This window comes from Pectinophora gossypiella, chromosome 14 (assembly GCF_024362695.1).
Source record: "Pectinophora gossypiella chromosome 14, ilPecGoss1.1, whole genome shotgun sequence".
In the NCBI taxonomy this organism is placed as follows: Eukaryota; Metazoa; Arthropoda; class Insecta; order Lepidoptera; family Gelechiidae; genus Pectinophora; species Pectinophora gossypiella.
In genome coordinates this window covers 11174396-11190929 of record NC_065417.1, presented here as the reverse complement: position 1 = coordinate 11190929, position 16534 = coordinate 11174396, and the positions used below count along the sequence as shown (strand labels likewise).

Below are 16534 nucleotides of genomic sequence, written 5' to 3'. Positions count from 1 at the left end.
AAGTGTGGCAGCCATGTTAAAAAAAAACAATTTACAACTTATATACAACTTCGTATCAATGGTGACTGGAAGTGGTACAGATTGCTATGTTCACCCTATTAGGAAAAATGATTATGGAAAATCAACGTACCTGCGCGGCAACATAGACGAGATCTTCAAACTGCAAGAACTTTCCTTCCCCGTTTCTTAAGAACTCTAGCAGCGATCCTTTGCTCATGTATTCCTGCACGATATACACTGGCTCCTGCGTAGAACATACCGCGTAAAGGGCAACCAGTCGCTTGTGTCGGAATTGTTTCATAATGGCTGCCTCTTGAAGGAATGCTTGCGTCGACATCGTGCCTTCTCGCAGGGTCTTTACGGCGACCTGTGAAGGAAATTGGGTCGTGTAGGTTCAAGATAAATTATGAAATTCTGATAACTAAATAAAGACATATAAAACTGACGAAAAACATTTTCTTTTTTTCTATTTAACTTATTTATGAATTTTAATCTACTAAAACATAATAATAAGTCCGACATTTTATCACGTTTTTCTATGACGTCACATTGTGCTTTTTCATACAAATTCCGTATAGTACGACAGCGGACCGTAGCAAACCCTACGGCTACCACGCCTGAAATAGTATGTCAGCGTCTGGGTTTGCCAAACACCACATCACACATCTTGTAGCTTTCAACTAGAGTACCTACCTAAATAATACTATTTGCTAGAACTGCTGCCTCATTGTTACTTTTTACTTTGCACATAGAACCTGTCGACCTCATCAACCCTATTATTGTCAGTGTTACTATTGAGTCGCCCAAGATGTCCCGTGAGTCCCGTGTGACTCACGTAACTACACTTACTCGGGTAAATAGTAGTCGTTAAACAGGTAAGGTTGTGGTAATACAGGGACCTATTCTGTATTTAAAAATTTTGAGTAGAAGTGAAATCGTGGAATTACGCGGTCTCTGCCTACCCCAACGGGAAATAGACGTGATCTTATTTATTTATGTAGAAATCTTATCTAGCCTAAAGTGTCCCACAGCTGGGCAAAGGCCACCCTCCATTTCTTTCAGGAAGAGCACTGGAGAGAGCTCCAGTGCTTCCTCCACCAGCCTTCCAGGAAAGCATCTACGACTTAGGCACGCATACGCGCCATCTCCGCCTCGGTCTGCCACGCCTGCGTCTGTCTCTATTCGGAGACCATTTTGTGGTGATCTTAGCCCACAGGTTGTTAGGCATCCGACAGACGTGACCTTATCTTATAATAAGTACCTCAATATTATTCCGCCACTTCCCATAGTAGACCTCGCCGAAGTTGCCTTGACCGAGTTTCCTGATGAGTTGTATCTCGTTCCTTGGTATCTCCCACTTATCCCGGAGCTCCGGGCCCAGATCCCACATCTGTGGCTCGGGCTTCGGACACGGCCTCGCCAACACATGGCACAAGCCTAGCGCGTTCTCTGGAACGCATAAGTATCTATTATTTAGATAGCGTCACAATCTACTGTACAAGAAAGAAGAGCAGTTGTTATGTTATTAAGCACAAGGTTGAAGTCAGTGCATAGGTCAATTTCACTGGCAAGGATTGAAAAGGTAACGCAAAATAGAAATATTGGATTTTTAATTTTAATTTACATGTTGCCAGTGAAAAATTACCTCTGAAACACATGCATGGGAATGGTAATCTACGTAAAAAAGTCTTTTTTTAACTGAAAAATTTAAAATAAGAAAGTCCAAATTACTTAATGTATGATATTAAAATTGGTTAAATTGGGATTTGGCTCAGCATAATAAACTTTCTTTGAGCACCTTAGCGTCATATAAAGCTCATTACTCGAATTGTAGATTGAACAAGCGACCCTTAACCAAAAACTAAAATTAAAAAATATACAATTACTACAAAACAACTCACTCGTATAGGACATGACAAGCGCCGGCAAACTGGGGAAAGTCTGGTTGGTCGCGATGTAGAAGCCTCCATTATCAAGCGGTTTGATTTTATAGTGTTTCACGTGGTACCCTCTTCCTTCCTCCCAGTCTTTGACGCTTAGACTAAACCCGTGAGGATTGTGCTCCGCTGGCCTCACTAAGAAGGTCCCTCTGGGATTGCTCTCGGCTAGAAGAAGCTTATCCGCCTCCTTTCTTGACACGTGGGGGAAGAACCAACTGCAACAGGACGTCTGCCTTTAGCAAAAAGTTACGATTAGATTCGTGGGGAAGGACGGGGCCACCACCTTTTTCCCGTTAGCGTTGTTCCGTCACCGTCTTCGCAGCGTAGCGTTTTCGTTGTCAGTTCCAATATTGGAAAACGACGAAGTACCTACTTACGCGCGTGTTTTATTTCATACAGTAGTGATGCTGTACAATTTTATTAGCAGTGGTATATTATTTATTAACACGCGTTTCATTATCCTATGGTTCTTAGGCCAGGCTATATAGGTACAACATGAAGCTATTGTAAGGCAGCTTTCTTAGGATATATGTACAAGTGTGGTTCAGCAATTATTTGGTTCAGTTCTATATCTGCTTTGATGTTATTATTTTATTAATCATACTTATGATAGAGATATTGATATAAAGAGGCGCGTAAGAATCGATAATACATCAACAGGAAAATGAAATAAAGATAAATATTTGCTAGTCAGAGCGGTAAGTAATGATTGTCTATATCAATAAAACATAGAAGTAGTATCGCTTTCGCGGTCTACTGGAAGTGATTTATTGAATCGTTTGTCTGTCTTGTGCTATCTATTTGTTTCTATGTCTGGGGTCTTAGTCAAGTTGTGTAGACGATTAAAATATACATACATGGGATTCGTTTAAAGTAACATATATTTTAGCCTCCCCCCCCCACTCCAAGTTCTGTGAACAATAAATAAATAGAAACGGACACTCACTCTTCGCATTCAACTGAACTCTCCTCGGCGACGAAGTTGACGGGAACTAGGCCTTCTCTCCGGGTAGTAAGGTGCAAAACCCGCCACCAGTCCGGCTCGGCGTCGTTTAGCACCTCCATTTTGTCTCCCTTTCTGAACGAAATGTCGGAGTCCGCGCGCGCTGTGTACGCGCATAGCGCTTTGACTACGCGACGTCCGCCATTGGATATGCCTGGAAAAATAATGTTACAAAGATTAAATTGACTATTCTTTATTTAATTAATACACAGGAATTCAGGATGGGGTTATCCCATCCTAAAAACAAGATTGAGGGCTTGTGTTCGTTCCAGGGCTTGAAAAGGTTAAGGTATACAAGAGGTTAAGGTTACGCTCCTGATATCATGCCGGTATAAAATAACAGTACCAATTTTACGGCATATTAAAAATCTTTTAATTCCTTTAATTCTCCTTCCTCCTCTTTCTTTCTTTATCCTTTAATTTTATAGCGTAATGATAGCGTAAGCTTAACCGCTTATATACCGTAATATTTTCAAGCTATGTAATTCCAACATGCATGATGGATTAAAAAAACATTGAATGCCTTCAGCTATGCTTCAAGCTACTTGTCTTCCCGGGCCGGAAAATCGACTGAAGAATTGTCTTTTCTGACAAGATGGACAATCACCTATCGTAGTTCTCTTCATATCCATCCATGTTAGGACTTTGCATTAAAAGTGGCTTTTAATAAGTTCAGGGGCATGAGTTAAGTTGCAAACGATTTCGAAAATCGACAGTGTTAGTGATGAATACACAGTGTTAGTGTTAGAGGAGCTCGGTGGCGCAGCGGTTAACGCGCTCGGTCTGCGATTGTTGAAGTTAAGCAACTTTCGCAAAGGTCGGTCATAGGATGGGTGACCACAAAAAAAAGTTTTCATCTCGAGCTCCTCCGTACTTCGGAAGGCACGTTAAGCCGTTGGTCCCGGCTGCATTAGCAGTCGTAAATAACCATCAATCCGCACTGGACCCGCGTGATGGTTTAAGGCCCGATCTCCCTATCCAACCATAGGGAAGGCCCGTGCCCCAGCAGTGGGGACTGATGGGCTGGTGATGATGATGAGTGATAAATATGTCCCATACATTTGACATAAGGTGACAATCGCTAACAGGTCCTAACACGGATGGATAAAATGACTCGTGGTCTTGCACATCCCGTCAGGGATTAATGGCGTGAGCTTATGTATTTATATTTTCCTTAAAAAAGATACCATGACTCAAAAATATTATGCCGTTCTGCTATACAAATACAGGGTGTTAGTGACATCGTAACGAAAACTTTGAGGGATGATTCAAGCCATGATTCTGAGTTAATATCAAGTGGAATTTTCCGTCGCAAAAGTATGGAACGGAAAATAATTTAAAAAATCACAAAAATTTTCATGAATTTTCCGACATAAAATTCCATATCAACTCAGAATCATGGTCTGAATCATCCCCCTCAGTATTCGTTACGGTGTCACTAACACCCATACCTACTTGTATGGCTACTGTATGTACTTGTATGGGGTGTAAGTGACATCGTAACGAATACTGAGAGGGATGATTCAGCTGATTATTCTGAGTTAATATCAAGTGGAATTTTCCATCGCAAAAGTATAGAATTGAAAATAATTTAAAAAAACTAAAAAAATAACATGAATTTTGCGACGGAAAATTCCACTTAATATTAACTCAGAATCATGGTCTGAATCATCCCTCTGAGTATTCGTTACGATGTCACTAACACCCTGTATTATGCCGTTCTGCTATACAAATATATTTTATTATTCCGCCTGCAAACGTTACCAACCACGAGTATAATATTTGTTTATGCAAATATTATAATTATATGGTTTCCCTTAATGTTGTCCTTATCGATTATATAACTTTCCCTATTTATATTCTTTGTAAAAAAAAAACAATGTTGCTTCGTTGCTTGTGATGTGTGCTGAATTGCCTGTTATATCCATCGAAATGTAAAGATACGAACTGGTGCGGGGCGCAGCGGAGGTAATATTCTATGCGTAGGTATACTTTATTCTAAATGGCCGTAAGGCGTTAAGGAGTAAGAGAGCGCGCGTGTAGACTGTCTGTCTCACTTCGCTTGCACTTACGCGCCACGGCGGCACACATTAAGAACGAGATTTTTATAAGTAATGTCCAGCCAATGACTTGACACATGGGCACATACCCGGGTGCGCCCATTGTTTGATGAAGAATCATCAAACATAATTGTTAAATTCCACTTTTGACAAGTTTATCATCGATAAATTCATTCATATCCAATGAATGATATTAAATTGAAACGCGTAGATACATAATAATTAAAAATACCTAATACCTACACTTAATCCTACTTGGCAAATAGCGAAGCTATTTTCTCAGACTTTCTTTTTTCCTTATAACTTTACTTTTGAGCTATCTTTGCGGAAATAGAGGCAATGCTAAAGATAGGCGAGTAAGCTCATGTTTGTTTTATTTTATTTAGGTAGGAAGGTAGTTGTTTACTATAAATTGCATAAAATATTAAGCATGGTCACACTCAAACAGTTGTTACCTTACTGGAATAATGTAAATTAACATTTACACTTACACTCTCAACACACTAATTAATACTCTCTCTCTCTCACACACACACACACACACACACACATACACACATTAACACCACTAATATAGATCTTATAAATTTACACACATACCCACTTGTTTTCTTTAATGTTCCTCTTTTTTTTTTATTATTGTTTTTATTTTTATTATTTTCTTATTTTTCTTTATTGTTCATTTATTTTGTACTTCTTTATGTTTACTTCATTACCAATACCAATGTATCACATAGAAGAGCGGGGCTACTAACACAAGTAAATATTTGCTTAAAAGTTGTCCCAAACACGAGTATTGTATTGATTTTTGGTAAATAAATAATTTTTGAATTTTGAATTTTTGAAATAGGTATATTGCGTGCCGTTGTCACTTACCTAATCTTTAGATTATTTACATCATGTGTTCTGTTGGCTCACATGATGATGAAATAATCTATAACATAACTGGAAATTAATAAATTAAGAACGGAAGTGCCAAAACTTACATTTGCCCGGGTTGCGCGCGCGCACGAAGTCGACGTTGTGGTTGGCGCGCACCCGGTTGTTGGGCTCGCCCGTGTACCGTGTCTCCAGTGAGGGACATGCCGTGAAGGCTGCCTCGTTCTTCTTGTATGCTGGGTACACTGGAAGGAGAGAAAACAAATGTTATATATATGTATAATAATGCTAGCTTATCTTAAGTACGCGCTCGGTCTGCGATTGTTGAAGTTAAGCAACTTTCGCAAAGGCCGGTCATAGGATGGGTGACCACAAAAAAAAAGTTTTCATCTCGAGCTCCGCCGTGCTTCGGAAGGCACGTTAAGCCGTTGGTCCCGGCTGCATTAGCAGTCGTTATTAACCATCAATCCGCACTGGGCCCGCGTGATGGTTTAAGGCCCGATCTCCCTATCCATCCATAGGGAAGGCCCGTGCCCCAGCAGTGGGGACGTTAATGGACTGATGACGATGATGATGATCTTAAGTGCAGTTTTCACTAACACAGTTGACTCGCTCATTATAGACGTCGACACGGCAAACCGCCTACCACGTTGGTCTAACAGAAAGCTCGGTGAGGTGAGGTGTGCTTACTCGTAGTAGCGACAGGTTAGGTCATGGGTGGGCTATTTCTTTACGGAGTTAGGTTGTCTGCGACCTGGTGGCACCCCCCCCCCCCCTGACGTAAAAGCTGGATCCGCTCCTGACTACGCCATTGGGATATAGTCGAGCTTATGTTATGTTAGTTTTACGGAATATTCTTTCTCCATCGAATCACATAAACAGCTGAAACACGTCTCACTACTGGGTTTCTACAGAACTCGGGATTCATACATAATAATAGTAATTATAATTTTTATAATCATAAAGCCATTTAAACATTTAATATCAGGATCTCACTTATAAGTAATAAATTAAAGTTTTGTATCCCTCGACCTTCCTTTTACACTCCAACCAATTTTATTTCAACCAAACAATCGATTACATATCGAATTTGTAATTTGAGATTAATTATGAGCATTGAGATAATAATTAGTTCCCAAACAATAGTTGACCTCAAAACACAGATGCACGAAGCAATGTGCATTACTTCGGCTTGACGGGCTCTTGGTTTATTTCTTCAAATAAAATTGAAAAAATTGTTCATTCAACGTTACTATCAATAAAATACAACGTTATTATAAACCCGATAAAAGGACATTTTTACAAAGTATTATGGCTGAGGAGAAAAAATCAAAAGATACTCAATATAATCCCAGTGTTATAGTGGTGATGTGTGTTTAGACAGTTTGATCAATAATAACGTTAATGACTACCCACAATAGGCGTTAGTAAGTAACACATAACAACATAACGATATAGTGAGTCATCGTTACACGAGGCATGTCTGGGGCCTTTGGCGGCTCAATCATAACCCTGACACCAGGTTTCATGAGACTGGTATTCCACATCACAACCCACACGATAATAAAACGAAGAACAACATAACATAGCATCACGCCTATATCCCCGAAGGGATAGACAGAGGTGTATAGTACGCCCACGAGCATTAATTACACTTTGGTACCATGTCACATTAACTTTTTGACGAATTGAACTGTGAGTCTCACTAAATGTCAAATATGTTAGTGCGAGAGTCCTAAAGTGGGTAGGTACATTATATTGCTCATGACTGTACACACTCTCCTCGTTATGTTTACGTCCCTTGTAATATAGGGCGAGGCATTAGTAGCTACAGAATATCAAAACATTGAAGAAATGTCAATGTCAAATATAGACCCATTCGTGGTGTAAGATTATACGACTCATTACCATAACCTAAAAAAAGTTATAGATAGGTACATAAGCAAAACAAATTCATGTTAGAAATTTATTTTTACTGGTTGCAAGACATGGTTACATGATGTTGGGTGTCTTCTATCTCTCTTCTATTTGACTCCATGTTCTTGTGTACTCACTATATTTTTGCGTATAGTAAAACTCAGTATGATTCATGAAAATGTAAACGATTCTAATATTGGACATAATAAAACCAACCGATATCGGCAACTGAATATCTGTGCATATTTATTTTCGACAATTCCACGCCACCACAATTCAAAAGTTGGAAACCTACAAACAAAAGCCACAGCTGAAGTGACGCACAGCACAAGCTAGTAACAAATGAATGTAAATTGAAGCTAAGTGCAAAGTTTTAGCATCGTGCGAAAAAAACTCGGCCATTGTTCCATTCAGGGAAGCAGTTCCGCTCACTGGTTTAGGAATCCGTACAGACGTGTGTGATCCGATCTCGAGTAAAAAACGTTAATTCGATGAGACGAGTGGGTAGAGATCGGTTTCTAGACTATTTGCGATTTAAACACTTAAGTTGTTTTAAGGAAAGGCGTAAATAACTGAGGATGATTCCGTAAAGCTGTTTCTTACTTGCGTTTTTAAGAGTAATTATCAGTAGGTAAATATGTCCTCTATTCTTAGTAGTCTTACCGGTTGATCTACTGGAAATTTCCTTCCCAATAGACTTACTAGTAGGACCACTGGGAATAGGGGAAAATATGTAGAGTCAACAATTCTATTTCTGTCAATCTATCCTAAGAGTTTGCTTACCACACGGCATGCGACTACGACTATCTCGTAAACGTCATTCTGAATAATTTCAGAGAAATATTTTCTTGCTTCATACTTTTCAGAGCGTGATTTTTTCGTAGACAGATTCTGGTTTTTGAAATTTATATTTTTATTCTATTTACTTCTGTCGGTAGTTACCGCAGTCGGCGCGGCATGTCAGAATACATTTGAAAAATATTTAAGCTCAGGAAAACGTTTGTGAAGGAATGTAAACAATGTTCGCCCGCACAGCTAGCGGTAGCCAATGACCCGAGTCCCCCCGACTTGCGAACCGAGTGATGCGAACTAGGTAGGGTTTGTGTGTATTATTGTATACTTACATAATGTAGCAGGAGGGTGGATTTGTACAAAAGGTGAATATTTTAAAATAAAAATCGGTGAAGCTTGGTTCTTAGCTCATCTTGCGATGAATGTACCTCTGACTAGCCCAATTGGGAATATAGTCGTGAGCTTTACGTGCGAATAATATTATTGAGTAGTTATTGCTGAGGAGACCTATAATTTTATTCAGGATACACATAACATAAGCTCAGGAGTACATTCCCCATTAGACTAGTCAAATGTACATTCATCTTTTTATATCTATTTTGGATTAGTTTTGATTCTTGTCAACTACTCTATTACTACTACGGTTTTTTTTTTAACTAAGTATATGTCAGATCTTATATTTTGCTTTAAAATATTGTCTAGATTAGGATTTAGGAGCGAGTAATTTTGTTACCTTAATGAGGAGACAGTAATAGTACTACCTACCTAGGTAAGTATCATTACTTACTGTGTTTGTGACGTCAGAGGGCTGCCAATTACAATAGCTAATTTAACCGTCATTTAAATTAGGTATTGTAATTGGCAGCCCTCAGACGTCACACACACAGTTACGCGTGTTGATACCTAATGTCTATGTGTAGTGTCTGTGTAAAACGAGGTTGTTTGTATGAAGTGTGCGGGGTGGACTAGTATTTTAACAATAATAAAATTATAAGCAAACAAACATAGAAGGAAAAATTGAAGGGAAGAGAGGAAGGGGCAGACCTAGGAGAACATTTATGAACAAATAAAAGAGAATGTGCAGGTGTGTCGTATCGGGAGGTGAAGGTTTTGGCGGGAAAAAGAGAGGAATGGCGATTACTCCACCGACAAGAGCGCAGCTCTTAAATTGAGAGAGAGAGAGAGAGAGAGAAAATTATAAGCTAGTTATCGGATCTTAATGGGCCTTATCTAAAACACGGTCTACTTTAGTTTTTAAGCTATTCCAATTAAAAGTATGTAGGGTGGTGGAGGAAAATTAAAAAAACTGTATAATATTTAAAGTTTTCTTATATTTTCTCTTTTTTTTAAATAAAATACAGAGCACAACCTCGCTTCAAAAATCTACCTGTCGCCATCTTCCTTCCCCTTCCTCTCTTCCCCTCTCACTCCCCCTCAGGACACGTTCATAAACTTTACCTCATACACATCACGTTCATAATAAGCTTTAATTCCCACAAGTATGTACGATCCTTCTCATCCGTGGAATCAGCTCTTTTAAGCTGGGCTGTTTAAGATGCCTGTAATCCAAAAGATCAGGTTATTATTAGCCAGGGTTGCAAGAAAATTGCCAGTCCATCGATATCGATTAATTGTGGTAGATATCGACGTTGACCCTATAGATATATCTATCGGTAATATCAGAATTTCGAGGTCGAATAACGAAAGTATGGCAACACTGCAGTACGCTTTAGTCCTTGAATAAACAATAACTACCTAGTATATTTTTACCTATTTGTTTAGTTCTTTAAAAAAGTATATTAATACAAAGATTGTCGATTCAAAGTGTAACGTGTGATGCTCGGTGGCCGGACCACTATCTAGTACACAATTTCTAGTTATCAATCAATCAATAATACTTTATTGCACAACAACATATACAAAGGACATAAACATACGGATAAAACATAAGCACAATAGTTATATCAATAAAATCTACCTAATATCTACCTTCACGTGTACTTACTATAATCTCTGAGGTTCACGGTGGCGCGGCTGGGGAGAACTACTCCCTCGGCGGACCTCAAATAAATTTTGCTTTGATGTACTATTTATTTTTTGGTATACACTCGAAGGTAGAGATTTTATTGATATTATTATAATTAGACACTGGCCCCGATTCCTGCAGACACCGCCTAATTTTATTTTAAGTTATATCCGTCATTTTCATATCCGTCGAAAAGGAAAGGGACGGATAATTCACAGCTCTTAATTTTAGGAAGAATGAGTAAATGAATGAATAACCCGGGCGAATCAAATAGGTATGTCGCTGGTATGCAATCCGTTTGACGTGCTGTCTACTTAACTGTGTCGGGTTATTGACGGATGTAAAATTTTTAGACGGTCGTTTTAGATGTGTGCTTAAAATTGACGTGTGTTCCATAAATTTTATGCTTGTCGATTACCCGTCCTTTTCCTTTTCGGCGGATAAGAAAATGACAGATATAACTTAAAATAAAATTAGATGGTATTTACAGGAATTAGCACCACTGTGTACTGGACAGTGGTTAAGCCAGGGAGCATTACACATGTGTTACAATGTTACCAACTAAATAAAGATATTTTTGAGTTTAAAGTTTTCGACTGCAATGAGGGGCTTTCCATGCTACGTTCCCCAAAAACATATAGATGGCGCTGTAGAGATTTGCTTTTGTTAAACTTTTAATTTCATGGATAACAGACATAAGCAATTTTTATCTTTGTTTTTGTGTATAAATGATGATCCTTGTTATTACACCCAGGCACAACACATCTTCTAAGCACCTATTATTATTCTGATCAAAACGATTTATTCCGTTCTAATACCAAATACTAATACCATTTGCTACTAATACCAAGTGGTACTAATACCAAGTGGTACTAATACCAAGTGGTACTAATACCAAGTGGTACTAATACCAAGTGGTACTAATACCAAGTGGTACTAATACCAAGTGGTACTAATACCAAGTGGTACTAATACCAAGTGGTACTAATACCAAGTGGTACTAATACCAAGTGGTATTAGTTTTTGGTATTAGAACGGAATAAATCATCAAAACAGAGTGAAGCAATATTGCTTCACATAGAGGCATACCTTAATTATCAGTTATGATATAGAATTACGTTACTACCTATATAGGTGTTATATCTGATCCAAGTATCAAGCAACAATTATTTTTATATATGCCTCTTCTATAACATTATATTTTTTTATATTATCAGTTAAATTTGAACAGCGCTATCTATATTTTTTTTAGGAAACGTAGCCTCGAAAGTTGCTTATTAAATGCCCGGATGTTACACTAGTAGCCCGGATGTTACTACTAGCTTACACTAGTCATCTATGTAAGTTTCATGTGAATAAAGTATGCTAGGTGCCTTACCATGTTCAAGATAATATAATATTTATGTTCCTAGCCACCGCATTAGAGATAACGTTTCGTATCTGTGTAAGTAAAGTTGAAAGGTTTACATGAATTGCAAACTAGCGGCGGATTACGAAGCTTTGCTTGCAAAATTGTGTCTAGACGCTTTACTAGGTCTCTATGTGTAAGGTAATAAAAGTAAATTTTCTTAATGTAACTCAAGTCAAGAGAGACGAAAATATACCATTGATACGATGCTTACTGGTAGATATTTTTACAAGTAGCAGTTTTGTCTCTTTGTGAGTTTCGCTAAGCAAGCGTAGCGACATGAAAGGCTTAGTTTTCCATACCAATTATATAAGAATAAAGAACACACTCATAAAACGATTATAATTTCAATACCTCCCTCATAAATAAAATGATCACTAACGTTAAAATAAGCAACGAAACACCAAAACAAATCCCAGGCCATTTTTCCCTTAAAGTGACGTCATTCTGTTCCCCCACCGCACAATAACCGACATAAAATACGCTAACATCCGCAAAATCGCGTCAAGTTTTACAAATATGGTTCCAAAATGGCGGGATAAAATGGCGGAGTTGGAACTAAAGACCACACATCAGGGATCCCTCTATAACGGAGTGTCAATGACAATAGTAAGGACCGTAATGGCCGGGACCGAGGGTCTATTGAGTACTCGCATTGAGGGAATTACACTAGCTATTGGATAAACGCGGCTTATATTGCGTTGTATATCGGTTGAGTTTGCAAATAGGTAAGCTAGTTCGGGTCAGTTTTAGCTTATTCACTGTGTGAGCATTCCTGTACAGTTTACTGTAATCTATATTAGTCAACACTTACGCCCAGTAGAAAATACGACTAATTAGAAGTTACTTGTTCCGAGTTTTGCTTAGTTGGGAACAATTAGCGTAAACGTTTTGTGCTTCTTTCCGGGCATGGTCACTGAATGATAACATCCTGTCCGCAATAAGTCATCGAGTGATGACAATATTGTCGTCATCGATGACAGTTGTTGAATAAAGAAAGTGAACTCAGTGTTCTGATGCATTCGATGACTATTTGAACGCATACGATCGTCTCTCGACTAAAATATGGAATGAAATTTAGTACTTTTCTGCTTATTATGTTCTCTGAGTTCTATACATTCAGATGGATTATTTCATCATTGTACCCTGTATATCGGCGAACAATTTATACTCTATCATTGGGTTTCTATCTTAGGACGCGAATCCCATAGGCTGGCGATCCTATAGACCAATGTCAATAGTGGTATGTAAGACATTTCATGAACCCCGTACTTTATTGATGTATTCAAACGTACATTGACATGTTCGTATTAGAGCGTTCACGCAAAGGCGTTGGAACACGTTGCTTGATTAGTAGTAAGTTGGTCGTGTACCTACTAGATAAATTATGAAATTCTGATTACTAAATAAAGACAGACCTAGAAGTAACGTCAAACATTTTATTTTTTCTATTTATCTTATTTATGAATTTTAATCAAGAAAAACGTAATAATAAGTTCGACTTTTTATGACGTTTTTCAAGACGTCACAGTCAGCTTTTTCATACAAATTCCATAGTAATTTCGTGTTTTGACGTTTAGTGAAAAGTAACTGATTTGACTGAACACTGGCATATTCAATAAAGACCAAAAATGGCGGCTCACCCAGGGGTCTGTCGGGGTCGTGGCGGCGGCTGCAGCACTTGTTACCCATGGCGCGGTCCGCCCGCTACCGCGCCAAGCCGCTTCTGAAACCAACAGAAAAAATCTTAGATTATGACGACTCAGCTAAATTACATAGTACAGTCGGATAGAAAACAGACTTCAGCACAATAAACGGCACATAATATCACACAGGAGAATTGATAAACTTGAACTGAGAAAATTGTCGATGTGACATTAGCGTGGGTAAGATTAGTGATGTCTTTCATGTCGATCGATTTCACTCAAGTAATGTTATCTACCATACTCTCTTCCCGAGATATTTCGCTTCATATAACCACCACTTACGTCCTTATCCTGTATAGAGCTCTTTGTTATTCTGTACCTAAACGTATATACCTACTTACCTAGTTTATACCGTGACTAGAAAAGATGAAACAGTTTCAAAATTAACTCTATTAACTTCAGAGTCTGCGCTGCGCGCTTGGCACGCTATTATCAAGGTTGTTGACAGATTAATAGGATATTAAGTTATTCAAAGTTAATTGATTCAAATTGAAATACGTTGTAAACAAAGTTAGAGACTTCGCACTTTCCAATTAGTGTAATAATAATAATAATAATTAAACACTTTATTTCAGACAAAACAAGACTTTTTACAGGAAAAAATATTATGAGGTAGATAAAGGCAGCGTTATCACTAAGAGCTTTTTTCTTCCAAACCACCTTCGGCAGAGGATATAATGCAATTGTACAACTGTAGTGAATCGCGAAAAGGATGTCAGATTTTACATAGATACCTACAAACATACAAACCGTCTATTATCTTAAAGGTGTCCGTTTTTATCCATATAAGACGAAGATACAAAAGACTAATAACACGCTGGACCCTAAATCATATTTATTTATTTTTATATTTATTTATTGATTCTATAGGTCAGTATTTAACCTACTTTTTTTGTCCTGCCCCATCGCAGAACCACCCCTGAACCTATCCTAAACCATTCAAGGACGTGGGTCACACAAAAACACGAAACATAATTTTTTTATTATAAAACAGAGTAGTAGAATAATTTTGTTTCTGGTAGTATCTAAAAAGCGTAGATAGGTCAGATATAACTATTATACTTTACGAATACGAATTACGAATTAAGTAAGTACCTATTTCCATCCTTCTAAGGAATTAAAATATTTTATGTTAAGCATGCTACTAATAAAATATATTAGTACTAATACTATAAGCTTGTAGAAGAACTTACAGCCAGTAATAATAACGTGGGTGTTGAGAAAGTGGGTTAGCAAAATAAAGTTATCAAGTATCTGACGCTAAGTTTACATTGCGATAAGAATGACATATTTGAACACATATTACTTTTTGACAAATTAACCTAACCCTGTTTGCTTTTAGATTTTTAATAGGAACAACGTAAATTTATTATCATGTTGTACATTATTTAGTTATCGACAACAGGGGAGTCAAAAAGCAATATTGCAATTTGACATTTGTACATATAAAAGTAACTGGACAATGGCAACAAATGTCAAAAAGCAATATTGTTTTAGATGAATTGCATCGATGTGGCCTTTTTAACTCCCCAGAAAAGGCAAGATAATTGGCGACTTAATAAGTCACAACCAATTTATTAAAAACATCATGGAAGTAAAGATAGAAGGAAAGAGAGAAAGATGAATACCAAGAAGAGCTTACTTGGAACAAATTAAAGCGAAGGCGAACGTCGTGTCTTATAAAGAAGTCAAATAATTGGCCCAGGATAGTCCAGAATGGTGAATGTCACACCGACAAGAGCTTGATTCGTTTGACTGTTAATTTAAGAATAATGATGACAATAGTCATAGTCGCCAATAGGCATCATTACATTTACATTACATTCAAGAGTATTTCGTACGTTTTAACATGAAAAGAACTTCTTATACACTCTACCTACCTGACGCGTTAATATTTTATCGCGTTTAATGTAAAAATAACTTTATTTATAGGTAGTTTATCATATTTATTTATTGGAGCGTGTGACTGTTGATAGGAGCTTAGATTGGAATAAAGTTACGTAGAAATACTAGTTTTATCTTTATTAGTTTCATGAACTGTGTGAATTGTACATATGGCGTATGTTGTATCAATAGACGATGATTTCTCATTATTTTTATACAAGCATTGATATGAAATAGAAAGGATCAATTACTACGCTAAATTTCTTTAGATAGATATTTTGTTTTTTCGTAATTAGAAGAAAACATAGAACACGTTCACCTGTTATCATCCCGAACACTTTTTTCGTCATAGGAGAATGATGATGATGAACTGATGAATGAATGACGAACTATTTCTACGATATTAGGTACTGACAACTCGCAAGTCTTCTTCCGAGAACTATTATTATATCTAACCCCTACACTTTAGTGATACCTGGTATTGAAGTTATTTTCCACCAGTAGAAGGAATGCAAGACAAGATAAAACATACATAAAGTCACGTCCGCGATTTCTATAGATATCGATAAGCCACGAGTTCAGTCGTTACAAAAACTTCGAATTTATACTAAAAATATTGGTAGAAATATTGACGAAACTACTTATATGGAAAATTCGTAAAGTTCCTTTGAAGATATAAAGGTTTACAGTTCGATGTTTATGTTTACTGACTTTCTTTCATAAAGTTTTACGACTTATTGCTTCGCACCTGTTACTATTGGAAACGGCCACTTCAGCTTTGATATCGGAAAGGATGTTGGTATTGGTACAAATCTATCAGCACTCGGATAAAATTGCTATATTTGAAAAAGGAATGCTATATTTTGTATTTTGTTTGTTTGTTCAGTGTGACCCAATGCTGGTGGATATTTTTGAGAAT

The 16534-nt window shown here is 37.5% G+C and overlaps 2 protein-coding genes across 4 annotated transcripts in view; one reads left to right on the top strand and one right to left on the bottom strand.

The window, feature by feature from the left end:
- LOC126372820 (brain protein I3-like) overlaps nt 1–16534 on the top strand; it is a 503203-nt gene that overhangs the window by 248143 nt on the left and 238526 nt on the right. The gene's annotated exons all lie outside the window — the stretch shown is intronic.
- Nucleotides 1–16534, bottom strand: part of LOC126372755 (tyrosine-protein kinase Src64B) — an 84412-nt gene that overhangs the window by 3176 nt on the left and 64702 nt on the right. For 2 of the 3 annotated variants that reach the window (XM_050018630.1, XM_050018629.1), the window contains 6 exons: nt 13669–13751; nt 5990–6127; nt 2887–3097; nt 1902–2155; nt 1262–1449; nt 131–367 (listed from right to left, as the gene is read on the bottom strand). In XM_050018630.1, coding sequence (XP_049874587.1) covers nt 131–367; nt 1262–1449; nt 1902–2155; nt 2887–3097; nt 5990–6127; nt 13669–13717 — 1077 coding nt within the window. In that variant the 5' untranslated portion in view covers nt 13718–13751. The remainder of the gene's footprint in view (nt 1–130; nt 368–1261; nt 1450–1901; nt 2156–2886; nt 3098–5989; nt 6128–13668; nt 13752–16534) is intronic. The other variant, XM_050018631.1, reaches the window with a different exon arrangement.